Source organism: Acinonyx jubatus, chromosome C2 (assembly GCF_027475565.1).
Source record: "Acinonyx jubatus isolate Ajub_Pintada_27869175 chromosome C2, VMU_Ajub_asm_v1.0, whole genome shotgun sequence".
Classification (NCBI taxonomy): Eukaryota; Metazoa; Chordata; class Mammalia; order Carnivora; family Felidae; genus Acinonyx; species Acinonyx jubatus.
In genome coordinates, this window is record NC_069384.1 from 8,531,452 (window position 1) to 8,559,189 (window position 27,738).

Sequence of the window (27,738 nt, forward strand, 5' to 3'; positions counted from 1 at the left end):
CACTTGCGCTCTGTCTCTGTCTCTCTCTCAAAAATAAAAATAAACATTACAAAAATTAAAAAGAAATGGTGCTCCATACGTCTTTTTTTTTTTTGATAACTTTTTTTTTTTTTTAAATTTACATCCAAATTAGTTAGCATATGGTGCAACAATGATTTCAGGAGTAGATTCCTTAGTGCTCCTTCCCCATTTAGTCCATCCCCCCTCCCACAACCCCTCCCGTAACCCTCAGTTTGTTCTCCATATTTATGAGTCTCTTCTGTTTTGTCCCCCTCCCTGTTTTCATATTATTTTTGTTTCCCTTCCCTTATGTTCATCTGTTTTGTCGCTTAAAGTCCTCATATGAGTGAAGTCATATGACTTTTGTCTTTCTCTGACTAATTTCGCTTAGCATAATACCCTCCAGTTCCATCCACGTAGTTGCAAATGGCAAGATTTGTTTCTTTTTGATTGCCGAGTAATACTCCATTGTGTATATATACCACATCTTCTTTATCCGTTCATCCATTGATGGACCTTTGAGCTCTTTCCATACTTTGGCTATTGTTGATAGTGCTGCTATAAACATATAAACATTGGGGTGCATGTGTCCCTTTGCAACAGCAGACCTGTGTCCCTTGGATAAATACCTAGTAGTGCAGTTGCTGGGTCGTAGGGTAGTTCTATTTTTAGTTTTTTGAGGAACGTCCATACTGTTTTCCAGAGTGGCTGCACAATGCAAAAGAGATCCTCTTTCTCCACATCCTCGCCGGAGTTGTTGCCTGAGTTGTTAATGTTAGCCATTCTGACAGGTGTAAGGTGGATGTTTGTTTGTTTTTTTAAATGTTTTATTTATTTTTGAGAGAGGAGAGAGGGGGAGACCTCATGTGTGCATGGGCATGAATGGGGGAGGGGCAGAGAGAGAAGGGGACAGAAGATCCGAAGGGGGCTCTTCGCTGACAGCAGTGAGCCCAATGTGGGGCTTGATCTCGTGAGTCATGAGATCTTGACCTGAACTGAAGTTGGACGCTAAGTCAGCCGAGCCACCCAGGCACCCCTTTCCTCCTCTCTTTATTCTGTGGTACTATTTTTGAGAAATAGTGGGTGCTCCATATGTATTTCTTAGATGAATGATGTGTGGGTGGCCAGTTGAATAATTCACTCCAGAGGAGATTCCCTGCTTTGTTCCGTTCTAAGTGTTACCTGGTGCCAACCGTTTCTTTTTGGTTTCGTCGACTTTGAATGGAGATTTACGTTGCCTCCAGCTGCTGGATCACCACTTAACCCTCTGCTTGAATTAATGAAAACTGCAGTTAGTTAAGAAATACTTGTTTTCCAGATTATTTTCCCTTTATTTTTGTGACTTAACCTATTCACCCATACGTATGTTTAGCCTTTGTGGTGCACTTGTGATGTCCTGCTGACCTGGGGAATGTGAGGAAGGCAATACCTTAAGGGCGTTGACCAAAGTTTAAGGTGTTGGTCATAACTAATGAGGTTTGGAGCTATCTTAGTTCAGGCTGCTAAAACAGAAGTGCGTAGGCCAGGTGGCTTATAAACAACAGACATTTATTTCTGACACTTCTGGAGTCTCCACGTCTGAGATGAAGGTGACAGCATGGTTCGTTCTGGTGAGAACCTACTGTTGGGATGCAGAGAGCTGTCTTTTTGCTGTGTCCGTGGTTGGTTGGAGTGGGTGAGTGATCTCTGGGGTTGCTTTTTGTATATGTATGTATATGTATATGTATATGTATATGTATATGTATATGTATACATATGTATATACCTATGTAGTTTTTTAAGTTTATTAATTTAGTTTTGAGAGACAGAGAGAGTATATGTACAGGCGTGCAAATAGGGGAAGGGCAGATAGAGGTTGAGAGAGAGAATCCCAGGCAGGCTATGCACTGTTAGTGCAGAGCCTGATGCAGGGGTTGAACTCACAAACCATGAGATCATGATCTGAGTGGAAATCAGATGCTTAACTGACTGAACCATAAGAGCCACTCCCGTAACCCATTCAGGAGGACTCCCCCCTCATGACCTAATCACCTCCCAAAGGCCGCCACCACCTGATGTCATCACCTTGGCGATTTCAATTTCAACATGAATTCTGGGGGGATGCAAATGTTTAGTCCATAACTGGGGGTTACCTTAGTATGTTTTTTATTCATTCATTCTGTCTTCTTTCTCTAGTAGAATTTGTATCAAAGAAATAATAGTGAACAGGGAATACTGTGTTTAAAATTTATCTTGGTTCTTTGTGCAGAGGTGGAAGGTCAGGGCTATCGCTTCTGGTAACTCACGTCAGCTTGCCCTCTTCCCACAACTTTTCTGGTGCTTGTTCGAACAGAATCACTTCCTGTTTTGCATTGCTCCTGGGCACATTGCTTTTCCCTCTGGAACTGTCCTCCGCTGTTCTGTACTCCTCTTGCTGTCCTTCCCCCTGGCTTGTGAGCTCATAGGCCAGGATTATCCTGTTTTCCATCTTTATGTCTCCATAGGGGCCTCATTTGCAGGAGGTCAGTAACTTTATATGCCCCCTCAGCCTCCTCGGTACCTATTCCACATAGCTCTGTAGCTGAGTGTGGCTGGATAAAAGCACAAAATTGTGCCAACGGTTCACTCTAAATTGAGAAACACTAACCTGGAGTGGACCCTGAACACTTCCAGTTGCTCATTCTATTTTCCCTGCTTCCTTCATTTTCTCCCTCTGCCTTCTCAAGCCTCCTTCTTCCTTTTCCCTCTTAGCTGATGATCTTGCCTGTTATTTATGAGAAAAATAGAAGGAATCCAAAGATGATGTCAAAAGCTTTCGGCCCAGGACTCCTACCTGCCTCCCTGCAGACTGGGAGCAGAGTGCTGGCAGTGTAGATGAGTTCCCAGGGCTGATCTGGATGGCTGTGTGGCAGGCAGGGGTGAGGGAGGGCTGCGACCCAGTGGAGGAGCAGGCTGGGTGTCTCCATTGGGGATGTGAGCCCTGTCCATCCCAGTGGGGGAGGGCTCCGCCCCCGAGGCCGACCTCTCTGCTTGAGCATTAGGATCCAGTCCTCACCTGTTCACCTGTTACCTTTCTGGATAGGACCATTCTCGTCATCATTAAAAAAACGTGCCGTTACTTCTCACATTTAACCAAACCATACCTGTTTGGGCCCCCTTCCTCCCTGCAGCCACTGCCCCAGTCTGCTTTTCCTCTCGAGGAAACTCCTTGCCAGAGTTTTGTTCTTGGAGTCTGCAGTCTCTTTCCTTCCCTTATTATTATTAGTTTTTAATGTTTATTTATTTTTGAGAGAGAGAGAGAGAGCATGTGTGGCGGAGGTGGAGAGAGGGGGGATCAGAGGGTCCGACGTGGGCTCTGTGCTGACAGCCAAGAGCCCGATGCGGGGCTCAGACCCACGGACCGTGAGATCATGACCTGAGCTGAAGTCGGATGCTCAACGGACTGAGCCCCCCAGATGTGCTTCTCTCCTTCCCTTATTAACATCAGGTGTTGCCTGCATCCAGTGGGCTCTGTCTTGAGGAGTCCAGTGGTTACGGCTCAGCCCTCTTCTTACCGCCCTAGCGTCATCTTCGTGCCTTCTTGCCACCTGTGAAACTGGGCCCCAGAACTCACAGGGCACCCCCCTCTACCTACACACACACATGGACACTTGCTTTTCCTTTGCCTTCTCGTCTCCCTGATATCTAAGCACTGACACCTGTTGTGGGTTGTATTTTGTCCCCCCCAAAAGGTACATTGACGTCCTAATCTCCAGAACCTGTGAATGTGACTGTATTTGGAAATAAGGTCTTTGCAGACGTAATCCAGTTAAGATGAGGTCACTAGGGCTGGCCCTAATTCAATATGGCTAGTGTCCTTATAAGAAGAGGACAAGAGAGATGGACACATGGAGGGGAGCCAAGGATTGCCAGCAACACCAGAAGCTGGGAGAGCAGCCTAGAACAGATTCTCCCCTAGAGCTTTCGGAGGGAGTGTTGCCCTGCCGACACTTGAATTTGGACTTCCAGCCTCCAGAATTCCGAGAGAATAAGTTTCTGCTGTCTAACCACCCCCCCCCCCCCCCCCCCGGTTTGTGACACTTTGTAACGGCAGCCCCAGGGGACCAGTACAACCACTCTTTTCATCCATAGTAACTTCCTCATTGCTTTCAGCCTGTCTCCTGCCTTCAAATTATCATCCATAGTCTGGAGTTTCCCAAATTGATGTCCTCGGTGTGGACCTCTCCCCTAACTCCCTGACTCACGTGTCCCAGTGCATTTCCCAGTGCCTGTCTCAAACGTGCCATGCCCGGAGCTGGCTCTTCCCTTCCAAACCTGTCCTTTCCTGCCCTTGCTATTTCCAGTGGTAGTTCTGTTCTTCCAGGTGGTCAGGCCGGAAATCTTGCAGAAATAAGCCTTTATTTCCTTGTTTTGCAAATAAAGCTGGCTGAATTGGTTGCTTGGGCTCATTTTTGACTCCCCATTTCTGCTGACATCCTAAATGTGATCTCTCTGCCAATCTTATAGCCGCTATCCCAGAGTCCCTTCTCACATGCCCACTGTCACACCTGTCTAGGGGTTGTCGTCACCCTCCCAGGAACTTGAGAGGTTTCTGACTGGTGTCTGCTTCCATGTGTTTGTGTCCCTCAGGTTGCTGAGCGACTGCTCCTGCTGTGACTCTGCCGAGTGGGTTACCACGCACCCTTCTTCAAAGCCCCCAGGGCTCCTCGTTGGCCTCGGGCCCCATAGCGGCCCTGAAGCCTCTGCATGGTGTGGGTGCTGCTACCCTTTGCCCTCTGAGCTCCTTGCCCTCCTCCTGGCTTGTTCTGCGTCCCGTTTGCACTTCCCTACCCCCTCATGCTCCCTTGGGACCTTTGCTTCTCCTTGGAATCCTCTATATAAATAAAGGACAGCGGGGTGCCTGGGTGGCTCAGTTGGTTAAGCGTCTCAGCTCAGGTCATGATCTCTCAGTTCGTGGGTTCAAGCCCTGCGTCGGGCTCTGTGCTGACAGCTCAAAGCCTGGAGCCTGCTTCAGATTCTGGGTCTCCCTCTCTCTCTCTGATCTTTCCCCACTCATGCTCTGTCTTTCTCAAAAATAAACTAAAAAATAAGGAAAAATAGAGAAGAGTGTATACGTTAATAATATACAATTAATAGTATGTATATGTTGCATACAATTAGTAACATAATGTATGGGTTGTATATAATTAGTAATATAATATATACATTGTATACAATTAATAATGTAATTCCTTCCTCCGTCCCTTCCTCAAGTCCGTCCCGTGTTTGTCTGCCCTCCCTACGATGTCTTACCTCTGAACTACTTCTCTCTCTTCTCTCCTTGGCACTTAGGACAATCTAATGTTCTATGTCTTGTGCTGATGGATTTGAAAAATTAACTGGTTCCTGTTCTAGAATATAAATAAACCTTATGAGGATGGGAACTTTGGCCCCTTGGTTCACTGCTGAATCTTAGAACCTTGGAGAATGTCTGCCATGTGGTAGGCGCCCTGTAAGATCATAATATTTGTTGGATGAATGGATTGACAAAACATTTTAGTGGAATGTGCTATTTTTATAATAGTTAATGTTTATTTTACCATTTGTGTGTGTGTGTGTGTGTGTGTGTGTGTGTGTTTGCTTTCTTTTTTACTTTTAATTATGATAGTTTTAAAACCTGGAGAATAGAGAGGATAGTGTAACAAGTACCCCGCATATGCATGATCTAAATTTAACAGTTATTAGTATTTTGCCTTTTTTGCTTCATCTAATTTGGGGGTAAATTACAGACATTGTGACACAGGCACTTTTCTAACATTAAGGACGTACCATTAACATGCCTACTGAACCTGACAGTGAATCTTTGTTATTTGATACATTCTGTCCATATTCAAATTTCCTCATTGTCTCAAAATGTCTCTTCCAGCTGGATTGTTCAAACCAGACTCTGGTGAAGAGCCACTCATTGTATTTGATCATATCTTCTTCTTCTTCTTGTTATCTTTTTTTGAGAGAGAGAGCGTATGTGTGAGCACATGTATGGGCGGGAGGGGGGCAGAGGGAGAGACAGAGAATCCCAAACAGTCTCCACACCCAGTGCAGAGCCCAGTGCGGGTCTTGATCCCACGAAGCGGGAGATCATGACCTGAGCTGAAATCAAGAGTCCCGACACCTAACAGACTGAGCCACTCAGGCGCCCCTCTTTTTTTTCAAATAATAAAAACCCACTGAGAATTCCTGGGATGGTGATTATCGCCCCCCATCCTGAAGGGAGGAACCAACACTGTAGGAAATCACTCAGAAGTCACACAGTCCCAACACCTCTGGCCAAAACAAGAAGGAGAAAAATCATTCCCCTGAGGATTGGTCAGGCTTTGTTCATCCAAGAAGGGTTGGGAGGACAGACACAGAAGGGACCCTCGCGAGACACTGGGGGTGGGATGGCGGTGTGCTGGACCCCAAGCTGGCTTCTTCACAAGCTGGGGGAGACACAGATCCACTTCTTCTCTGGGGTTGGAGTTCTTGGTCACCGGGCTCATTTCTTACCCTTGGTGAGACTGTCACTGCCCCAGGGAAAATTTCCATTCTGTAGGTCCAAGACAAGTTTGTCAGTAGTGAGGTAGATACAGTTCTATGATGAAGCCATCATCTGGGAGATGTTCTGGGCTGCCCAGACTTTGTGTGGTCTGATACAGCCAGGGTTCCTGCTCAGGGCTTCTTCAGGGTGAGCAGGTTGGGGTCAAGGGTTCACACAAGGTTTGGTCTCAACCCCTGTTCCCATCCTTACTCCTCTAGCCCTTCTTTGGGCTGTCAGATCCAAGGTTATGCTCAGATAGCTCATGCCCGGTCCCACTTTGGTCCCCACCTGTGGACCCGCTTGCAGGCAGCTGCTGTATTTGGTCGTATCTTCTACGTCTCTCTTCCTCCAGACGGGGTCTCCCCCTCTTCTCTCACCCCCTCTCTTGCCTTTTTGTGCCCTGTGACACTGACTTGCGGATCACTGTTTTGTGAAATGTCTCACCTTCTGGATTCTTCTGATTCCTTCCTTCCAAAGTTGTTGAACTTGTTCCTCTATCCTATGTATTTTCTGTAAACTCAAGTGAGTTTTAGTGGTCTGTTTGAATTGAGTTGAATAATATTTTATCTTTGAAGCTACTTCTCTGTGGCCACGTGCAGCTTTGGGACATACCCTCGTGTTAACAGAGGGGTACTTTTCCTCTTTTGAAAGGCCTAGCATTTGCATGAAGGTAGCATAAGAGCCTGGATCTGTGTTTACTGTGACAATTTGATTTTAATACATTTGGTGTTGACCTCTTGGGGTGATGACTCCCTCGACCCATAGTTCCCTGGTACCCCACCATGGAGGGAGGCCTGTGGGTCCTCCAGGGCCCAAGAGGAAGTTGCAGCCTCCTGGGAGGCTCTAGGGCCCCTGCTTGTTTCAGGGGTAGAATGGAGAGCTTTGTTCTGGGTTAGGTGGGGTTTCTGGTAGGCTCTACTTCACCGCCCCCCCATCCCCACCCCCGAGACCCACATTTGGCAAAGAGAAAGCACGTGTTGGGTTTCCCATTATTTTCCCATGTGAAAGTCAGGTCTCCCCTGCTGGTGACCTGTCAGTGGCTGGTGGTGGTCAGCTTGTCCAGGAGAGGAGTTGAAGGTTCTCCAGAGGCAGAGAGCAAATGCTGTTGTCTCCGTGCCTGGTCTTCTGTGACTGCTTTCACCTGGCTTATTATGGTATTTCCCCAGCTAGGATAATGAATTTCCTTGAGGGGCAAAAGTAGAAAGCTGTAAATTTTCTGCAGAATGTATAGACTAGAGAATTACTAATGAATTCTAGAGCTGGAGAAGACATCGAAGGATTTAGGATATTATGTAGGATAGAAAATTTAATAATGAGCTGTATTTATTTCTTTGGGTCCTGGCTTCTAAACAGTTTACAGGTTACCCTTAAACAACATGGGGATTAGGGGAGCCACCTGCCCCCCAGTGCGGTCAAAAATCCACAGCATATACCTTTTGGCTCCCCCAAAACTTAACTACCGTAGCCTGCTGTTGAAGCCTTACTGATCACATAAACAGCCAATTAGCATGTGTTTTGTGTGCTATATGTATTATATACAGTATCTTTACAATAGGGCAAGCTAGAGAAAAGGAAAAATTATTAAGGAAATCATAAGAAAGGGAAAATACATTTATAGCACCGTACTGCATTATTTTTTTAAAGTTTTATTTGTTTACATTTGTTTACACCCAACATGTCTAATTCACAACCCTGAGATTGAGTCGTATGCTGTTCCGACAGAGCCAGCCAAGTGCCCTAGCACTGTATTGTATTTATCGAAAACAGCCTGCATGTGAGTGGACCCATGCGGTTCATAACCCACGTTGTTCAAGAATCCACTGTATTTTTATAGCGTAAACATACTTCGTGGACTTACTATCGATTGTGTGGTAGCACAGATGTTTGGAATATGTTACTTTAGCTCTTTCTGGTTGTGATTTAGGAAGTACTTCTATTACCAAAACGGCATTTTAAGGGAAAGCTACCCTCACCGAATGTAAGGCCAAATTGTGACCTTTTCATCTCTTTCTTTGTAACACAGGAAATCTGGGATCCTCTTATGCAGTGGCTGGGGAAGCATGTGGATCCTGAAGGAGTAATCAAGTCCAGCAAGCTCTCCCTTAAATTTCTTTCATCCTACACGTCCAACATAGAAATCACCCCATCTGCTCTACCCGTGGTGACTGACGTGGAGTCCTTCTTATCAGAGAATTTTAACTTACAGATCTACCGACAAAATCTGCAGACAAAGCGACTTGGAAAAGTAATTCTGTTTGCTGAAGTGACGCCCACCACGATGAACCTTCTGGACGGGTGAGTTCTGGCCAGACGTCGTGCACCGGTTCAGAGGAGTCTCATTATATCGATTGTTCTGTCTAACCAGTGCTGGGGGAGAAGGGGTAAAGATGACGAAGGAGAGTTCTCATCAACCCATTAGCAAGGTGGGAATACCCTTGTCCTGTCCGAGGTAAAGCACAGGGAGAAAAATTAAATAATGATTTCCTTGACCACAGATTCGTATTTTAAAGCTAAAGCAGGGGATTTTGTACATTGTGACCGACCTCCTTTAGTATCAGGCCTTTCAGATGATCCTTGGCTAAAGAACTTTATGAAAAAATGTCTTTAACAGGTGGCATTATTACTCAGGCCATCATTTGATTTTTCGTATTGGTATAGCCAGTGTTAAACATTTAGTTGAAAATGTTTTGCGGGAGCACTAGGATAGCAAATCTGAACGACACGTATGCTGCGTTAGATGGAAACGCAGTGGAGAGTTCGTACTTTTGGAAACCTGTTTTGATGTGTTCCCATCCAGCACATTTTGTCGGCACTCTGCCTTCCCATTCGGATGTTCAAGATTTATTCTTCCTGAGTTTTCCTTCTTATTTTTTCTGTCTCGTGGACTTTTTAAAAAAAAAGTTTTTATTTAAATTCCAGTTAGTTAACATACGGTGTTGGGTGTACAGTGTAGTGATTCAACACTTTCGTACCTTAATCCCCATCACTTATTTTCCCCACCCCCCACCCGACCACCCACATGTCCTCTGCAGTTAAGTGTCTGTTTCTTGGTTTGCCTCTCTCTTTGTTTTTTTCTCCCCTTTGCTCGTGTTTCATGGACGTTGGTTAAAGGTTAAAAAATGGCAAACAGATGAAAGGATTTTTTTTTTTTAACTCTTAAATTAGTATTAATCGGTACTCTTCTATTGAGATAGTTTAAAATGTAGGCTTATAGAAGGAGTGAATAAGAAAGACATCTTCCCTCAACATGGGACTAAAATTTCAGGAACGTTAAGACTCTAAAAGAACCACTGGATTTACAGTTTCTAGGCATTTTCTTTCATAGGACTGCACAATTAGATGCATAATTCAATGCAGGGAAATATTTGGGGCTCTCTTAATAATTTCTGGAATTCGGTAATATGTTGATACGGTATGTTGAAATGATACAATACCTTAGTATTTTCTTGACTGTCCTGCTCACACCTACTCCCTTCTCATGGAACTGGCAGTTTTATGTGGGGATAGTATGTAGAGAAAGCACCAGTGTAGTGGAATTGGTAGAGTGAGGCAGGTGTAGTGGGAAGGGGAATATGAGCCATGGTCATGAACAGTTCTTGTTTGCTGTTTTTTCTTGTGTTGTCAGGTACTTTCATTTTTCAGCGTTCCCACCCTCTCCCGCCTCCCCTCCTTCCCAGTCCCCTGTTCTCAGATGAGCAGGAAAAAGCCTGTGTTGGTATATGGAACGATCATTACTTGCTTGTGTGAACTCTGTGATAATCCTTTGTTACTCAAGAGAACACTATATTGAAAATATTGAAAAGGTGACCTATTATTATTATATTTTCCAAATAAAAAATCAGACATAGTACTTAAGATAAGATTCGGAGAGATTAAATTTAAATAGAAAAATATTGGCACATCTTGTCTGTTTTTGTTGGACAATCAGCGAAGAATATTTTATGTTGGGATGATCTTGAATTAGTGGAATGACGGCCTCTGAGCTTATATAGCGGGCAGTGCATTACTAAGAGGGCTCTGAGCCCTTTCGCGTGAATGGACTGTGTCTCCTGTGTAATCGGATGGTTGGGTTTCTTTATATCCTGGTGAGCATGTGTTTTAGGATAGAAGAAAAATGCCATGTAAATACACCTGCTTTAGTGCCCTTGGATCTTGGTAAGTTCCTTTTTGATATTGAACTTTTGTTTTTTGTTTTTGTTTTTTTTTTTAATTCTGTCTTAAGCAACTCGGGTCTGTAAAAATGTGTAGGTGAGCTCAACAGTAGTGGAGTCAGAACCTTCTGGAGGATAAAGAGTTTTTATTTTTACCAAGGAAAAAGAATATTTTGGCCTTTCCGAGGGCATTTGGGAAGCTTCTTTGTTTCTCTTCTTGTCTGGTCTCTGTAGAGCACAGAGAATGAAATGGCTTTGATGATTAATGATTAATCCCTCCGCCTGGCACAGAGCAGATATTGAATAAATAAATAGTGGCTGCTCCGTGTAACTTACAGATGTCTTCTTCCACTGCTCGTGTGGGTCCGTCCTAACACTAACAGATAAAAGTTACTCACTGCAGCCTCGTGAGTCAGCAAGCCTGGTGAGAAGTTCCTGGGGGTGGGGTGGATGGACTGTAGCCTTTTTTAGGCGAAGGACTTTGAAGTGGTCACCTTGGTGCCAGAAACTCAGTTGTACACAAAGGGACCATGAGATAGATATGTGAAATATATGGCTTATCACTCTCTGAGAGTGAGACCGAGACCATCTCTGTAGCTAATACTCTATTTGATCCCACGTGGGCTGTCCTCATGGAGGCACAGTCTATGGCCGTGGTAATAATAATAATAGCGACTAACATGTATTAGAAGCTTTTATCTTCCAGCCACTGGTGCTGCGTATGTTACACATATCCATCAATTTCATACGTCATCTCTTAGTGCCTAGGGCCATCAGAGTCAAACTCTGGTATCACACCAGCATGTAGGAAGCTACGTATCACAATTTACTGTATGTGAATTGTTCCTGTGGACTGACCACATCAATAAGTCCAGGGCAAGAAGACTTTTCAAAACTGTGGCCTGGGTTTGAACTCTGTGTGTGCCTCTCTCTTTACATCTGTTACCTCTGCGGCTCTTTCTGTATAGTCTGGAATAGAAGTAAAATGTAAATTACATACTCTTTATTATAAGGTTTCTAAAATCCTTTTTCTGTGCCCCTCCTCACCCACGGCGACTTATAGCAGCTAAAAATTGGGAGTTCTCTTCCCAAGAAGGGAGGGGGAAAGTACGCAGTGGGGAACAGCCAGCAATTTCTGCCACAGTCCCAAATATCTGTGTTGCACCTTTTTCCCCGTTTCCAAAACTCTCGCCCCCTCCTCCAGGAAGATAGCCCTGCCAGTCTACTTGTTTATTTCCTCTCGAGCAGATTCAGGATCTCTGGGGATGGAGTCTTCTTACTCAGGGCTGGACGTGGCTCCCTGAGGTCTGGCGGTCTGCTGGTTAAAACAGACGTGTTCTCAAGGGCACCTGGCTCAGTTGATTAGGCTTTCGACTCTTGATTTCAGCTCAGGTCATAATCTCACAGTTTTGTGAGTTCGAGCCCCGCATTGAGCATGGAGCCTGCTTGGGATTCTCTCTCTCCCTCTCTCTCTCTGCCCCCTCCCCCGCTCACACCCTCTCTGTCTCTCTGTCTCTCTCTCTCAAAAAAAAAAAATAAATAAAAACTAAACTACAAAACCCCCCAAACCACAAATGCAGGCATGTTCTGTGTCCCCAGCACTCCTGTGCACTGTGCTGCTGTGGGTGAAGTGGGGACCATGGAGTACCCTGGGCGGGGAGAGGAAAGACTCCCTGAGCTGGCGGTAGGCAGGTTTCCCGGCTGTGTCTGGCAGCCCTGGTTCTGTTCTCCAGGAAGGTCTCTCTCGTCTGGTGTGCGTGGGGTCATGGCTTTGCCTCTTGGGGAGGTCTTAACTGCACCACGTCTGAGATGTGCATCAGAGGGGCTGGGCGTATGACATCCACTGTCTATGAGGGTTTGGGGTCTGGGTATTGTTTTGAGGGTGAACAATCACAGCCTTTTCTAGGTCAGCCTTATGGTTTCCATGGAGATAGAAGTTTCTGAAGACTTTAGTAGGCCTCTGATGGTTCCGTGTGACTAGCCGTCAGTGATCTTATCAGGACAGAGTGTTTCAGTCTAAAAACTCTGGTCTTTCAGAGGCCTCGATACTCTGCTCATCCCCTTCTCTCCCAGTTAGATGGTGGCTCCCGTGGCTGAATGAAACGGTGGCTTGGATGAAAAAAGGCCAGGCCCTCCATGACATCTTTGGCACAAGGCTCCAGGCTGTCTTTGCCGAAGCACCTGTCTTAGCACCTACTGGGGCTGGTGAGACAGCCCCATAGGCTCCATCGTAGATTGCTGGTTGCCAACCGAGAGCCCCTCTTATCAGGTCTCTTTTGTTTTGCATCCTTTGAGGTCAGTTAGCTCTAGTGGAGATCATTTCTCTTTCAGTGAACTTTGCCGAGGGTGTCAGGAAGGACTGACAAACACTGACATTGTACGTTTTCAGAGTTCTTTATTGTAATGGTACAGCTTCTAACAGGTGCGTGGTCTTCTTCCCAAGCTATAGAAATCCAGGCCTCTATTGAATGCTTTTGCTTTTTAGGTTTATTTATTTTGAGAGAGAGAGAGAGGGAGAGCGCGAGAGCGCAAGCAGGGGAGGGGCAGAGAGAGAGAGGGACAGAGAGAGAATCCCAAGCAAGCTCCGCACTGTCAACACAGAGCCTGAGGTGGGGCTCGAACCCATGAATCATGAGATCATGACCTGAGCTGAAGTCAGACGCCCCTCTTTTGAGTGCTTTGCTACTGCGTGACGATAGTGGTCTCCAGTTATGAGCCCCTGAGACTCCAGCTGCTCCCTGCCTCGGTCCTGCACGTTAGACTGCAGTTTTAGGCCTTGTTTTTTGGGACAAGTGTAAGTCCGAACCCTGGGGCACACCCTATTCAGGTACCAATTTCTAGGTCACTTAGGATTAGACAGATATTTCCAAATTAAAGTGTTTCAAGCAGGATTGAAGTTTATTTCTCTGTCCTATAGGTGAGGTAGACTAAGACAGGCAGTCCAGGGGTGGTCAGTGTGTGGCCCACAGTGTCAGGGACGCAAGTGAGTTGCACTGTCACCCTCAGCAAGTGGTCTAAGAGCAGCCCAGGCATTTATGTTCTTGTTCTAGCCAGTAAGCAGGAGGATGTGTATGGAGGGTGCGCCTCACTCTTTATGGACTCTTTCCAGAAATCGCTCATGACATTTTTGTTTATGCTCTAGGGCTAGGATCTAGGCACATGACCATATCTACCCGCAAAGAAGGTGAGGAAATAAATGTGGTCTTTATACTCAGTATCCATGAATCCACTGTAAATCAGGGTCCTTGTGCTAGGGAGGAATGGAGACTAGATATCGGAGAACAATTAGAAGTCTCTGTCCCAGGCATGGACTTTTTATTTGTCAGACTACTAAGAAAAATAGCTGGGGGCCTTTAAGTTGTATCCAGATGAGGATAGCCCCAGTGTCTATAAGGTTTGAAATCATTGGTGAAAATAATTTATTTGAATAGTAACACTAGTTCTGTTTCATTGCTTACTCAATGCCATTAGAGGTATTTTTCTTATGTTACTAGTGTAAATCTAGGACGATTTGGAAATTTCTCTTCTGACAACTATTTTGGAGGGCATTGTGCTTTCTTCTTTGAGTGCAAAACCCATTTCACTTCTTTGAGTGAAATGACCGTGGCCCTGAGACAGACACTGAAAGCTTTCATTTGACCTCAGGGTATGAAATCAGGCTGGTCCAAAGGCCATGAACCCCTACCACCTTCACCTCCTTCCTATAACCTGTGAAATTTATTTTATTTTATTTTATTTCATTTTATTTTATTTTATTTTATTTTATTTTATTTTATTTTATTTTATTCATTTCATTTTATTTTATTCATTTCATTTATTTTATTTATTTAATTTAATTTAATTTAATTTTATCTTCTTTTACCTTTTTAAATGTCTATTTATTTTAAGAGGGAGAGAGAACAAGCGAGCAGGAGAAGGGCAGAGGGAGAGAGAAAGATCCCAAGCAGGCTGCATACTGTTAGTACAGAGCCCGACACGAGGCTTGAACCCACAAACCACAAGGTCATGACCCGAGCCTAAACCAAGAGCTGGTCTCTTAACCGACTGAGCCACCCAGGAGCCCTTAACCTTTGAATTTTAAAGGTGTGTTATGGGACAGCTGGGTGGCTCAGTCGGTTGAGCATCTGACTTCGGCTCAGGTCATGATCTTTACGGTTCTTTGGTTAGAGCCCTGCATCGGGCTCTGCTGACAGCTCGGAGCCTGGAGCCTGCTTTGGATTCTGTGTCTCCCTCTCTCTCTGTCCTTCCCCACTAGTGCTCGCTCTCTCTCTCTCTCTCTCTCTCTCTCTGTCTTTTTCTCTCTCAAATAAATAAACATTAAAAAAATAAGAAAAAATAAATAAGGGTATATTAGTAATTCAGTAGAGGGCGGGGGAGCTCTGGATAAAGGGAATAACCAGGGGAGATAAGGGGGCTGCTTGCTAATAATTAAATCAAGACAATTGAAGGGCTTGTGGGCTTCCCTCTCCAAAAATAAAAAAATGAAAGACATGTCACGTGAGTGATGTTCCCCCAAAAGTCTGACTTGGCTGAGCTACCCATCCAGTCTGGTTAGAATAGATAATTTCACCCTGTATCCCCTGCTCCAGTCATTTTCTTGGGCATGTGTTTCTGACCATGACATGTATTTTCTACTCTATTGTCAGGGTAACCTTTTAGATGTGATGCTGGTGTTGATTGCCTTTAGACACCTTTCTTTTTCTTTCTGCCCTATTTCCTGGTAGGTTTCCCTGTGACCAGTTAGCTCAGCTTGTTGGATAGAGTCCCCAGGGCGTGGATTCAGTACTCTGTCTGGCCCAGTGAACTTCATTGTGTCCCATAGTCACATCCTACAGCTATGCACCACAGAAGCCGTTTGCAAATGTGAGCTCTTGGTGGTGGTGGGGTCTACGCAAGGGGGTATGGCAGGCCACTGAATCCATCGCCACTGCTGGGAGAAACACTTCTAAGTGGCGTGGTCGGGGTGCCACACTCTGTCTAATCTGGTAAGTGATGATTGGCCCTCTGCTGTGGGGAAGGCGTTAGGCCTAGACCATGGAGCACAGAGCTTGGGGGTAACTGAGTTGTGATCATTTTGGAACTGTCACTTATTGGACTTTGACTTATGTCATCTTTTTGATGACTTTTACCAGGTCATTTGAGATATTGAAATAACTCACGTGTGAAGCCACAGTTTATGGAGAGGTAGATGAGGACAGACTTGTTCATACTGATTTCCTCAGCATACTTCTATATCCTCAATAAACTGGTCAAGGGTGGGCTCTTTTATCTGCAAAGGATAATACGGATTTCCTTATTAAATAAGTTTATTTTCTTAGTATTGTTTTAGGCCCTTGATTTCTCAGAGGCATAAGTTTGCCTTCATCACGGATGGAATAAGCATTTATGGAGTGCCTTCTATATGCCAGGCACTCTGTTAGGCACTGGAGGAAGAATGATGGGGAAGGAACTACCCAGCCCTTCCAGTGCATCGGAAGAATCAGATGCCAGTGCTGTTCAGTTCACACAAGCCGCGTGTGCCCTTCTTGTTCTGAGAGCTGGGAGTTTGGGCAGAGAGAAGTGGGTGCGGTAGATGATGTGATGTAGGGAAGGAAGCAGACTGGTCACTGAATTGTTTTTGAGCAGGTACTATGTGTCAGGCATCATTCCTGCTACCAGAGATCTCCGGGTCTGGTAGGGGAAGATGCTGGCACTGAAGATCTTGTCACCAGGTAGCTCTGTACCCTTGGCAGTGTTCCTGCCCTGGTTCTTGCTTTCCTCAGCTGTGAGGTCTGGGGCGCTGGATGCTCCCTCCATGTGAGCAGACTTGATCGGGCCATCTTCCCGAGTCTGCCCTTTCCACCAGCCAGCCTTTCTGTCTTTCCATAACCTCCAGCGCCTTTAGAGGGCTGAAGTGGTTTTGTGAGTTGGGCTCCCGTCGTTTGAGAAAACTTTGTATGGGAGACCATTGCCTTTCTACGGGCAAAGGGAATGAAAAGGAAAAATCATCCTATAACATAGTTTTTGCAGACATTTGGGGGAAATCGCATTGCAGAGAATGGCCACCATCATTTGAGAAGGTATTTTTGTTTCAGAGTTTGGGGCCAATCCCAGCTTTTTGCCTCTGTGCGTGTGTGTCTCCTCAGTCCCAAACGTCTCTTCCCCCTTTTCTGCTCTTCTGGTTCTGCTCCCCTAACTTGCTCTCCTGCACACCCTCCTCCCCTGAAGTCGAGGCCTGAGAGACAGAAATTGGGCTGGAACTAATTTAATGGCTGAGTGACCTCACAGTAGAGAAACAGCCGGATCCTAATAGGGGTCTTTGTCTACATTTCCACCCTGGCTGGTAGCATGCCCGTCAAGAGTCAAGCTAGAGACACAGGTGGAAGCGATTAGACCTGTCATAAGGTTTGAAAAATTGATTCTGGAGGCGAAGTGAATAGATTGAACTTGACAGTGTTGTCCTAAAGATTCTAAGGGAAAATTCTGTAGTTTAATTTGAAATCCCTTGATTATTCATTAGTTTTCCAGATGGCTTTTGTTGATGTTTTACATATTAATGCCTGTATTGTGTTATTGGTGTACTCTTAATGTGCACATAGGTAACGAGCAAAGAATAAATACGTGGTAAGTGTCCCAAATTAATGGGATGTTGGTGTAATCGTGAAGTAAAGGGTTTTTAAAAAGTTGATTGCTTTGGAATAATTACTCTGAGCTCTTTTATGGGCCGGTTTGGTGCTTTTAAAGTGGAAATTATTGAGGAATTTTAAAGAAACCTTCATTTTAATGTTTACTTCTAAACTAAGGTTTAGAACAGAGCTCCAGCTTTTGACTCTGGAGGTCATGACTGAAGGGCTGTTCTGGCAAGTTCTCCATCAAATGCTCCCCCCGCCCCCCCACCGCCCCCAGTACAACACCTGAATAAGTTAACCTTTCATGTGCCAAGCTCCTGGAAGTGAACTATGAAGTGGCCTATTATTTTCCAGAGATGCCTCCACATCAATTTTTAGTGTTTGAGAATGTTTACTTTCATGTTCTGTAACTGATTTTTTCAGGCAGGGTAAACTTATTGTGAGGTTTGACATTTTACGGTGGTTACGGTGCGTTCTGTGTAGATGGCGTTTTCATTAGAATTGGACCTTCTTTGACTCTCTCTCCTCGTTCAACCACATTTAACTGTCCGACGACCTGAAGCGTCCCAGGTATTACTGTGCGGGTGAGTGAGGGTGAGTGTAGCCGTCAGGCCGATGCCGTGTGAGCAGCCAACAAAGGACAGACTGCCCAGCCGTGACGGCGGTTCTGCTGTGCCCGGCACACGGGGGAGGTTCTTCCTCTGGAACCTTCTTCCAAACACACAGCACAGTCCTTTGCATGTTCTCAGTGGTAGTGGTCTCATTCTTTTGAGAGTATACCAGGCTTTTAGAAAAAACAAAACAAAACAAAAAACAACAAAACAAGGTGTACCCCTTGTGCGCAGTATTTGCAAAAACAACTAGTTCCGTGGCTCACTCGTTTCTTCCTTCCTTCCTTCCTTCCTTCCTTCCTTCCTTCCTTCCTTCCTTCCTTCCTTTCTTGGGTATTTATTTATTTAAATTGATTTATTTTTAAGAGAGAGAGACAGAGCGTGAGAGGGGCAGAGAGAGAGGGAGACACAGAATCTGAAGCAGGCTTCAGGCTCTGAGCTGTCAGCACAGAGCGTGACGTGGGGCTCGAACAAACTGTGAGATCGTGACCTGAGCCTAAGTCAGATGCTTAACTGACTGAGCTACCCAGGCACCCCCCCCCCCCCATTTTCCCCCCACTCATTTCTAGTTACTGAGGATAGACTCTTGGTTTGACCTAAGGGCTTAGATCTCGGGATGGGATATTACTGTCCTGGGTTGGGATTCCAGTTCTGCCTTTTACTATATGAGTGACCTTGGGTAAATCAGAGACCATTCAAGCCTCCATTTCCTTATCCATATGATGTAACTGGTAATAGTCTCTGCTTTCTTCTTCTTCTTCTTCTTCTTCTTCTTCTTCTTCTTCTTCTTCTTCTTCTCCTCCTCCTCCTCCTCCTCCTCCTCCTCCTCCTCCTCCTTCCTTCCTTCCTTCCCCCTCCTCCTCCTCCTCCTCCTCCTCCTCCTTCTTTTTCCTTCCTCCCCCCCCCCTCCTCCTTCTTCTTCTTCTTCTTCTTCTTCAATTCAGTCGCTCAACTAATTTGTCTTCAGCACCAGCCGTGTGCAGGCCTTCGGGGTAGGCTCTGGGATCCAGTGGGGAGAGGCAGCAGACATGCGAGACCTTTCTTCCAGGAGCCTGCATCCACCCCAGTATCTGAGGAGGATGTACTGAGATATGTCTGCAAAGCTGTCTGTACAGAGCTTATAGTTTTGAAAAATTTTTAATGTTTATTTATTTTTGAGAGAGAGAGAGAGAGAGCGCGAGTGAGCAGGGGAGGGGCAGAGAGAAAGGGAGGCAGAATCTGAAGCAGGCTCCAGGCTCTGAGTTGTCAGCACAGAACCTGATGCGGGGCTCGAACTCACGAGCCATGAGATCATGACCTGAGCTGAAGTGAGCCATCCAGGTGCCCCATCAGCACAGAGCTTATATTGACTGCACTGTCACTATCATTTAAACTTTGGTGTAATCCTTTTTTTTTTTCTTTTTTTGACCTTCATCATGCCTTCTTCAATGGCAGTGTGTGCGTGTCCATGAAACAAATTAACACTGTCTTCACCCCAGATTGTAATACATGTTTTCTTGGGGTGGAGTTTTTGTTGAAGGTTTTGGCAGTTTTTTCTCGTCAGACAAGAAGCATGATGGCTCATCACGAGTTACTATTTTGCCAAAAACGTGTTATTTTAGTCCAGCTTTTCTTGAAAGATGAGAAAACATAGTCAGTTGTCCATATTTGTGTTGCCCTTAAAATATGCAGAACGAGTTCCCTTTCTTTCTTTTTTTTTTTATCAAGCTTTCTCTATTTTAAAATCTTAACAATTTATCATTTTCTTAGGCAACAGCAATCATTTGGAAAAAGCTGGAACGTCTACCCTTTGAACATTTTCGTTGGTCCCACGGCTATGCCTTGTGCGTAGCCATGATATGCGCATATCTTCCTTGAGCCCCTGAACCTCTTGTACCAGTTAGAAGTGCTTGTGTTTGATGATGCTTCGCTGTCTTCAGTTGCTTGAAACATCTCAGATACTTCTTACCCCGCAGAGTTGCTCAACTGTATGCTGCACTTGATATTCATTTTGTCAGATGCCTCTGTTCCGTTCGAATGAGTAATAAAATACCACCAAGGGTAATAAAGCCAAGTTTGCGGTTGGGAAAGGCCTTCACTAAGATGGTGATAGGGAACTCCCTAGGCTTGTTTTTTCCCCAGTTCAGATACATCTTGGAGGGAAAGCCGAGGGTTAACTGCAGTTGAGAAGCGAGCTGCGTCCCGTGGTGGTTGGGACTGTTTTTTCTCTCAGTTATTGAGGGCAGAGGAGTTATTTCTTAGCGACAGGGCCGTGTACATGCCCTGGGCGGCCCAGAGTGGGCGGATGAGCCATCTGGCTTACACTGGCCAGGGCATCATGGGTACCAACAGCACCTCAGGTCTCGGAGCGTCGTTGGCGAATTCCATGACTTCCCATCTGAAAATGAGCAAATGTAGTGATATCCACTCATGGGAATGCTGCCCATGTTGAAAGGGTCAAAGGGAGTTAGTGAAATGCGGAGCCCTGTGCTCAGTCTCTGACATGAGTGGGTGGTGAGTGCTGGTTCCGTCTCCTCTTTGTCTGCCTTCTAACATGGGTGCTTTCTCCAGATGGAGACGGCTGATGCCCACCTGCTTGGAAACTGCAGAAATGAACCTTGAGAATATGTTCCAAGGTTCTGATGCAGTAAAAGTGTATGATAAGAAAACACCATTTTAATTTTTTTTAATGTTTATTTATTTTAGAGAGAGAGAGAGAGACCCCAAATGTGATTGGGGGAGGGGCAGAGAGAGAGGGAGACACAGAATCTGAAGCAGGCTCCAGGCTCTGAGCTGTCAGCAGAGAGCCCAACACGGGGCTTGAACTCACAAGCTATGAGATCATGACCTGAACCAAAGTCGGATGCTTACCTGACTGAGTCACCCAGGCGCCCCAGAAAACAGCATTTTAAAAACTTGGTTAGGTGACAACATGAATAAGGACATTGTGTTAAGGGAGAGAAGGGAGAAAAAGATCAGTACTGTGTGATATAACGTATATGTGGAATCTAAAAAAGTCAGACTTGTTAAAAACAGAGTTAAATGGTGGTTACCAGGGAATGAGGGGTGGGAGACTTGAACAGATGTTGTTTAAGGGACAAACTTGCAGGGCGTCTGGGTGACTCAGTTGGTTGAGCATCTGGCTTTGGCTCAGGTCGTGATCTCGCATCTCAGTTCGTGGGTTTGTGCCCTGGGTTGGGCTCTGTGCTGACAGTTCAGAGTTTGGAGCCTGCTTTGGATTCTGTGTCTTCCTTTCTCTCTGCTCCTCCCCTGCTTGTACACTCTCTCTCTTTCTCTCTCAAAAATAAATAAACATTTAAAAAAAAGGTACAAATTTGCAACAAGTAGTCCCCAAGCCCTCAAATAAGTCCTCATGCTCTAATGCCTAGCACGGTGAATATCGACAACAGATCACATAACCGCCAAACTTGCTTAGAGACTTAGAACCTAATTATTCCAGCTGCTAAAAAGAAATGATAAGTAATGGGATAGAGGGGCCGATTATTGCTGCAATAGCCATCATATTACAATATCTAATTGTATCAAATTCACATCTACATGTTAAATTTATACAATAATAGGCTTCAATTAAAAAAGTAAAACTCTCAATGCAAAAAAAGGTAACTCTCAGTTTGTGAGTTAACATTAGTTTCTGAGTGGAAAAATTTTAAATCTTCTTAGAATTTGGTGTTCATGACGACCCAAGTATGGCCACTTGCCTGTATACACGTGCGGAGGTAGAGGCTGAGCTGTGGATTAAAACATTGGTTAAAATGTGTTAGGTGAGGGGCTCCTGGTTGGCTCAGTTGGTTGAACGTCCGACTGCGGCTCAGGTCATGATCTTGTGGTTTGTGAGTTCGAGCCCCGTGTTGGGCTCACTGCTGTCAGCCTGTCAGTGCAGAGCCCGTTTTAGATCCTCGGTCCTTCTCTCTGCCCTTCCCCTGCTCACTCTCTCTCTCTCTCTCTCTCTCTCAAAAATAAAAAATTAAAAAAATTAAAACAAATGTGCTAGGTGATCAAGCAGATATTTTTCCTTTGCCTTGTTCTGCATCCCTCTCTATCATTTGCATTTCCATTTCTCCCCTGACGTTGCTTTGTGACTCACTTAGAAAAACTTTGGTTTTTCTTGCACGTAAAACACTTACCTGCTTTGGAGGGGAGGGTTGATTTGCTTTCATCCGCCCCTTGAAAATCCTTTACACACCCACCGTTTATCTGCACACACTCGGAGCTCTGCTATGCCTTTGTCTCTGCTTTTTGTTTTGGAGAGAAGCATGTTCTATTTCTGCATGAGGGGTATTCCGTCACTCTGAGACCCAGACGCCACATTTTTTCTGCATTGCACAAGGGGTCATTCATCATTTTCATTTTTTGTTTGGCTCTCCCACCAGAGTATTCAAATTAGCGAGAAGGAAAATGATGAAGTCATTGCCTGGCAGAGAAGTGTTTTCTCGGGATGTGGGAAGGGGTGGAGGAGACAAGAGAAGAGGAAGGGATTATGAGGAGGTCTGTACCTTACCTCTTTTTTCTGGCCTTTGGTTTCAGAGGGCACCTGGATGCTAATGTCATTTTCACAGTTTAAAACTGTGTAATATATAAACAGAATTTACCCAAAAATGCAACTACATGGTGGGATGGCAGTGTCAGTGACCTTGGAAACTTAGGCTGTCTTTTTTTAAATTTACATCCAAGTTAGTTAGCATATAGTACAATAATGATTTCGGGAGTAGAATCCATATAAAACCCAGTGCTCATCCCAACAAGTGCCCTGCTTAATGCTCCTTACCCATTTGGCCCATCCCTCCACCCACAACCCCTCCAGCAACCCTCAGTTGGTTCTCTGTATTTAAGTCTCTTATGTTTTGTCCCCCTTCCAGTTTTTATATTATATTACTTCCCTTCCCTTATGTTCAATCTATTTTGTATCTTAAATTCCACATTGAGTGAAGTCATATGATATTCGTCTTTCTCTGACTAATTTTGCTTAGCATAATACCCCCTAGTTCCATCCATGTAGTTGCAAATAGCAAGATTTCATTCTTTTTGATTGCTGAGTAATACTCCATTGTGTGTGTGTGTGTGTGTGTACCACATCTTCTTTATCCATTCATCCGTCAGTGGACATTTGGGCTCTTTTCATGCTTTGGCTATTGTCGATAGGGCTGCTATAAACATGGGGGTGCATGTGCCCCTTGGAAACAGCACACCTGTACCCCTTGGGAAAATACCTAGTGGTACAATTGCTGGGTTGTAGGGTAGTTCTATTTTTAACTTTTTGAGGAAGCTCCATACTGTTTTCCAGAGTGGCTGCCCCAGTTTGCATTCCCACCAACAGTGCAAAAGAGATCCTCTTTCTCTGCATCCTCACCAACATCTGTTGTTTAGGCTGTAATTTTATCTGTGTCGTTCTCACACACCAGCTGTGTGATGTTGGGTGAACCACCCAAATTCCCTGGATGTGTTTCCTTATCTGTAACTTGAGAAGGCTGTACTAGATTGGTGGCTTAATTATATATACATTTTTTAAGCAGTAAAGCCCCTTTTTACATAAACTACCCCACTGTACAGATGAGGCTAGGAAGCTTTCTCAGAGCCCAAGCTCCTCAGGGCATGGGTGTCAAGACCACTGGCCAAGAAAGTGCCCAAGGTCCTGCCATCTGGACACTCAGCACAGCTGACTGGGAGGGTTGTATCTTAATAGCAGGCTGAGTGGTTGACTGGATTATTTCTTTTTATACTCTGCCTTGTTCCAAGAGGATTTAAGGTAATGGGGATTTAAGGTTATCTGTTATGAGATAAGTTCTTTCTCCTCCTGTGGGTGTGCTGTATAACCCAAATGGATTACACGGTGTTTCTGTGGTTGTTATTATATGACACGTCAAAGCTGTATGCATATTATTCATAAACCTCAGCACCATTTGGAGTTTCCCCGACTTCCCCAGACTAACAATGAGGACTGAGTAACTGTGGTTCCCTTCTGGAACCCAAGGAAACCTGTGTGGGTCCCCTGCCCCTGTTAAGCTGAATAGCTATTATCTTCAGGAGTGATTATCCAGTGGTTACTCAGATGTCTCTAGTTACAGAGGAGTGATGTCTGAGAGGAAAAATTTCTGCTGGTGTAGCTTGGGTTCCAAACACCCAGACACCGAGAGGGGATGACACCATGGTGTAAAGATCTCAGCTTTGGTAGGGAGTGCCCCTCAGTTCCCAAACCCTTTAGGGAGTGTTCTGGGAGGGGATGTAGGGGATGTGGATTGGGGAGAGCTGTGGTGGAAATATGGGTGGGGGAGTTGGGGTGGGTGCATGGTTGTCTTGTATGAGGTCTTAGTCAACATCTCCTCTCCTCTCCTCTCCTCTCCTCTCCTCTCCTCTCATCTTATTGTTTATTCATTTTTGAGAGACAGAGAGACACAGAGCATGAGCTGGGGAGGGGCAGAGAGAGAGAGAGGAGGACACAGAATCTGAAGAGGGCTCCAGGCTCTGAGCTGTCAGCACAGAACCTGACACGGGGCTCGAACCCATGAACCATGAGATCACGACCTTAGCCGAAGTCGGACCCTCAACTGACTGAGCCACCCAGATGCCCTTTGGTCAACGTTTTAGATTTTGAAGTTTCATTAAAGCTTGCTTGACTCATTAACATAGAGTAGAATTTGCCCTGGAATCTGGGTATAGGTTGCGTGTACTTGAACAGTGGTGCAAAGTTTGGGGTGCGGGATTTATACAAGTGGCTCTCATCCTGGTTTCCTGGAGTTCTTATTTTTAAACTTTCAGTATCCTTCTTACCACTGACAGTACTCTAGGGCACCTGCTCTTTTCTGAACTTCAACCAAATGAAATGTAATTTGATTTTCAACATTCTGTGCTTATCCATGAAGATAACTTAAGAAACTTGCATGGTGCCTGTCAGGATTGTAAGTCCCTGATGAGAAGCTCATCTTACAAAAAGTTGTTTTTGTTTTTGTTCTGAAGCTCAGGTAAATGCTTCCTGTAGCTTTGAGTTTAGGTGTTTTTCTATTCCGTTCCCTTCCCTTCTTTCTCCTTCCCTTCTTTCTGTTGCAAAGTGTAGTGCCTCCCAACTGTTGAAGGTCAATGGAGGCCCTCTTGGGCTTGTCCTGCAGGCCCGTGGAGATAGAGCCCCAAGGGTAAGATTGCAGGCACTTTTACTTTTTTGCTGTGGCACCTGGAAAACTATCGTAAAACAGACCAAATCTGTTCAGCGCAATGTTGTTATAGTTGGTATAGAATGATTTGACATCTTGTAAACTTGAGATCAAACCAGTGGTATATGCGAAAATGGTCATGATCTCTCAGATCTGGGGAGGGAGGGTACCCAAACGGCCCGTCACCCCTTGCTGCCTGAATGCCCTTTGCACTGCTTCTGGTGTGTCTGAGTCCTTGATGGTGAGAAGCTTTCTGGCATTTGTTCAATTAACAAATATTTATTGAGCTGTTATACCTTTAGGCAGCTCATTCCAGCATCTTAGGCCAGTGCTGTCTCCTGGGATGGGTCCTTTGAAACCCCTCCCATTCCAAAAAAGAAATCTGTCTTATGGATCCAAGTAGAGAAAATTTAACTTTCTCCCAAATGATCGTTAAAAGATCTGTTAATTAGCTCAGATAGTTTAAGATATTTGAAGATAGTTATTGGCCTTTTTAATCCCCATATCACCTTTTTTTCTAAGCATCTCCTGTAATGAACATTTAGTCACATCCCTATGGTGGAGATGAAAATTTTAGGTCCAAAGATCAACAGCTTTGCATAAAGCCAGTCAGGGTACATAAAACTAATTATTTTTTCTGGAAATGTTTTTTAGTTATAAAGAGAATTCTTGGACATTGTAGAACACTAGGCAATGTAGTAATATATGGTAAGGAAATGAAAATCATCTGTAACCCTACCACCTGTAAATGATCGTATTAATCTTTTGGTATATTTTCTTCTAGTCTGTTTTCCTCCTACACAATGTATGTAAAACTGTGATTATGTTGTTTATGAAATAATCACTTCCCATGCAGTCAGTCTGTTGAAAACACATTCTTTTTTTTACAGTGCATACAGCTTGACCATGATTTATTTAAGCAATCTCCAGCGAATGCTTTTCTGTCATTTCCAGCGTTTTCCGATTCTACATAATAAGCATATTTCTTTTTGAGCCAACAGTTCTATATAATTCTTTAGTGACCCCATTACAATATTTCTTTTCCAGAAGGTAATTGGAAAATTATGAAACAAAAGCAGACATTGATAGAATTGAACAGGATGAGGCTAATAATACTTGTTGTTGATAATATTTCTTACTATTTCGTCACCGTCATACAATTATCTCACATTATTTCATCTTTTGTCCATGGACATGTCATGCCTTAATAATAGCTAACATTGACTTGGCATTTACTTTGTGGAAGGTATTGTGTAAATTTTTCCTATTCAGTCTTGACCAGAATCCCATGAGATAGATATCATTTTAAGTTAAAAAAAATTTTTTTTTTAATGTTTACTCTTAGACACAGAGTGTGAGCAGGGGAGGGACAGAGGAAAAGAGAGAGACACAGAATCCAAAGCAGGCTCCAGGCTCTGAGCTGTCAGCACAGAGCCTGACGCAGGGCTTGAGCTCACGAACCATGAGATCATGATCTGAGCTAAAGTCGGATGCTTAACCGTCTGAGCCACCCAGGCCCCCAGATTTCCCGTGTTAAGAAATGAGGGAGCTATTGCTTAGAGGGTTAAAATGGCTTGGGCCAGAGCCACATGAAGAGTTAAATGGTAGAACCAGCATTTAAAAGATTTGTCTTGAGAGCCTTAATTCTTAGCCCCTAATACTATATTACTACAGGTGCTTTGCTGAAATCCTAATACACTATATCCCCCCTACTTCCAACATCTATGTGTGTATACACATACATACATACGTACATACTAATTTGTTATAAAAGGAAATCAGGTTAGCTGACATATCTAATTCTTGGTGATTTTCTTAAATTTTTTAGGAATTTTTTTTTGTTGAAATGGATATGATGGGAATCATAAGTGAAAGTCTCAGCTCTGGAACTTACTAGTGGGACATCTTATGGAACTTGTTTTTTCTTCTGTACCATTATCTGTAAAACATGGACAGTAATGTCTGTATTAATGGGCTGTAATCTGGGTTAAATAGAAGTGTTTATATAAAAGTCCCAGTTCAGTCCCTGTACTGTACTTTTACTCAAGTAGTACTGGGTACTCAGTAGTAGTAATTTCCTTATTTCCTTGAATTCCAGTAGGGATAGGACATCTCTAGTTAGTGTAATTTCCTCTGAAAATTAGAATGGCATGTTTCTTTTAGCTTGTCTAGTTCACAGTAACCCTTCAAAGATCAGCCATCTGAATTTAATTATATCTTCCTCATGTTCTCAAGTTCTGTAGACTTGAAAATAGAATAATAATAATTACCCAATTTGAAGAAGAGAGAAAAAAACTGAAAAAAATTTAAGGAACCTGGGGGAGAATCTAAAAATGTCCAGTGTATTATAATAGGAGTCCTTTGGGAAGAGAGACATAATGAGGCAGAAAAACATATTTGAGGAAACAGTGGCCAAATGATCGCCCTAGTTGGTAAAACACATCAATTGGCTGGTTCAATATGTTCAGCAAACCCTGAGCAGGATAAATCTGATGAAAATACACCTGCGCACATTAGAGTAAAACTGCCGAAGACAAAGATAAAGGGGAAATACTGAAAGCAGTCTGAGGAAACATCACTTCGCAGGCCAAGGAATGATGAATTGAATGTGCACAGTTTCTCATCAGAAATCATGGAGGCCCGAGGAGAGCGGAACAGTATTTTTAAAGGGCTCAAAGAAAAAAAAAAAAA

At 44.3% G+C, this 27,738-nt stretch overlaps 1 protein-coding gene across 6 annotated transcripts in view; it reads left to right on the plus strand.

Moving 5' to 3' along the window:
- Window positions 1-27,738, plus strand: part of HLCS (holocarboxylase synthetase) — a 227,179-nt gene that overhangs the window by 63,180 nt on the left and 136,261 nt on the right. For all 6 annotated transcript variants that reach the window (XM_053220565.1, XM_053220566.1, XM_053220564.1 and 3 more), the window contains one exon: window positions 8,559-8,830. In XM_053220565.1, coding sequence (XP_053076540.1) covers window positions 8,559-8,830 — 272 coding nt within the window. The remainder of the gene's footprint in view (window positions 1-8,558; window positions 8,831-27,738) is intronic.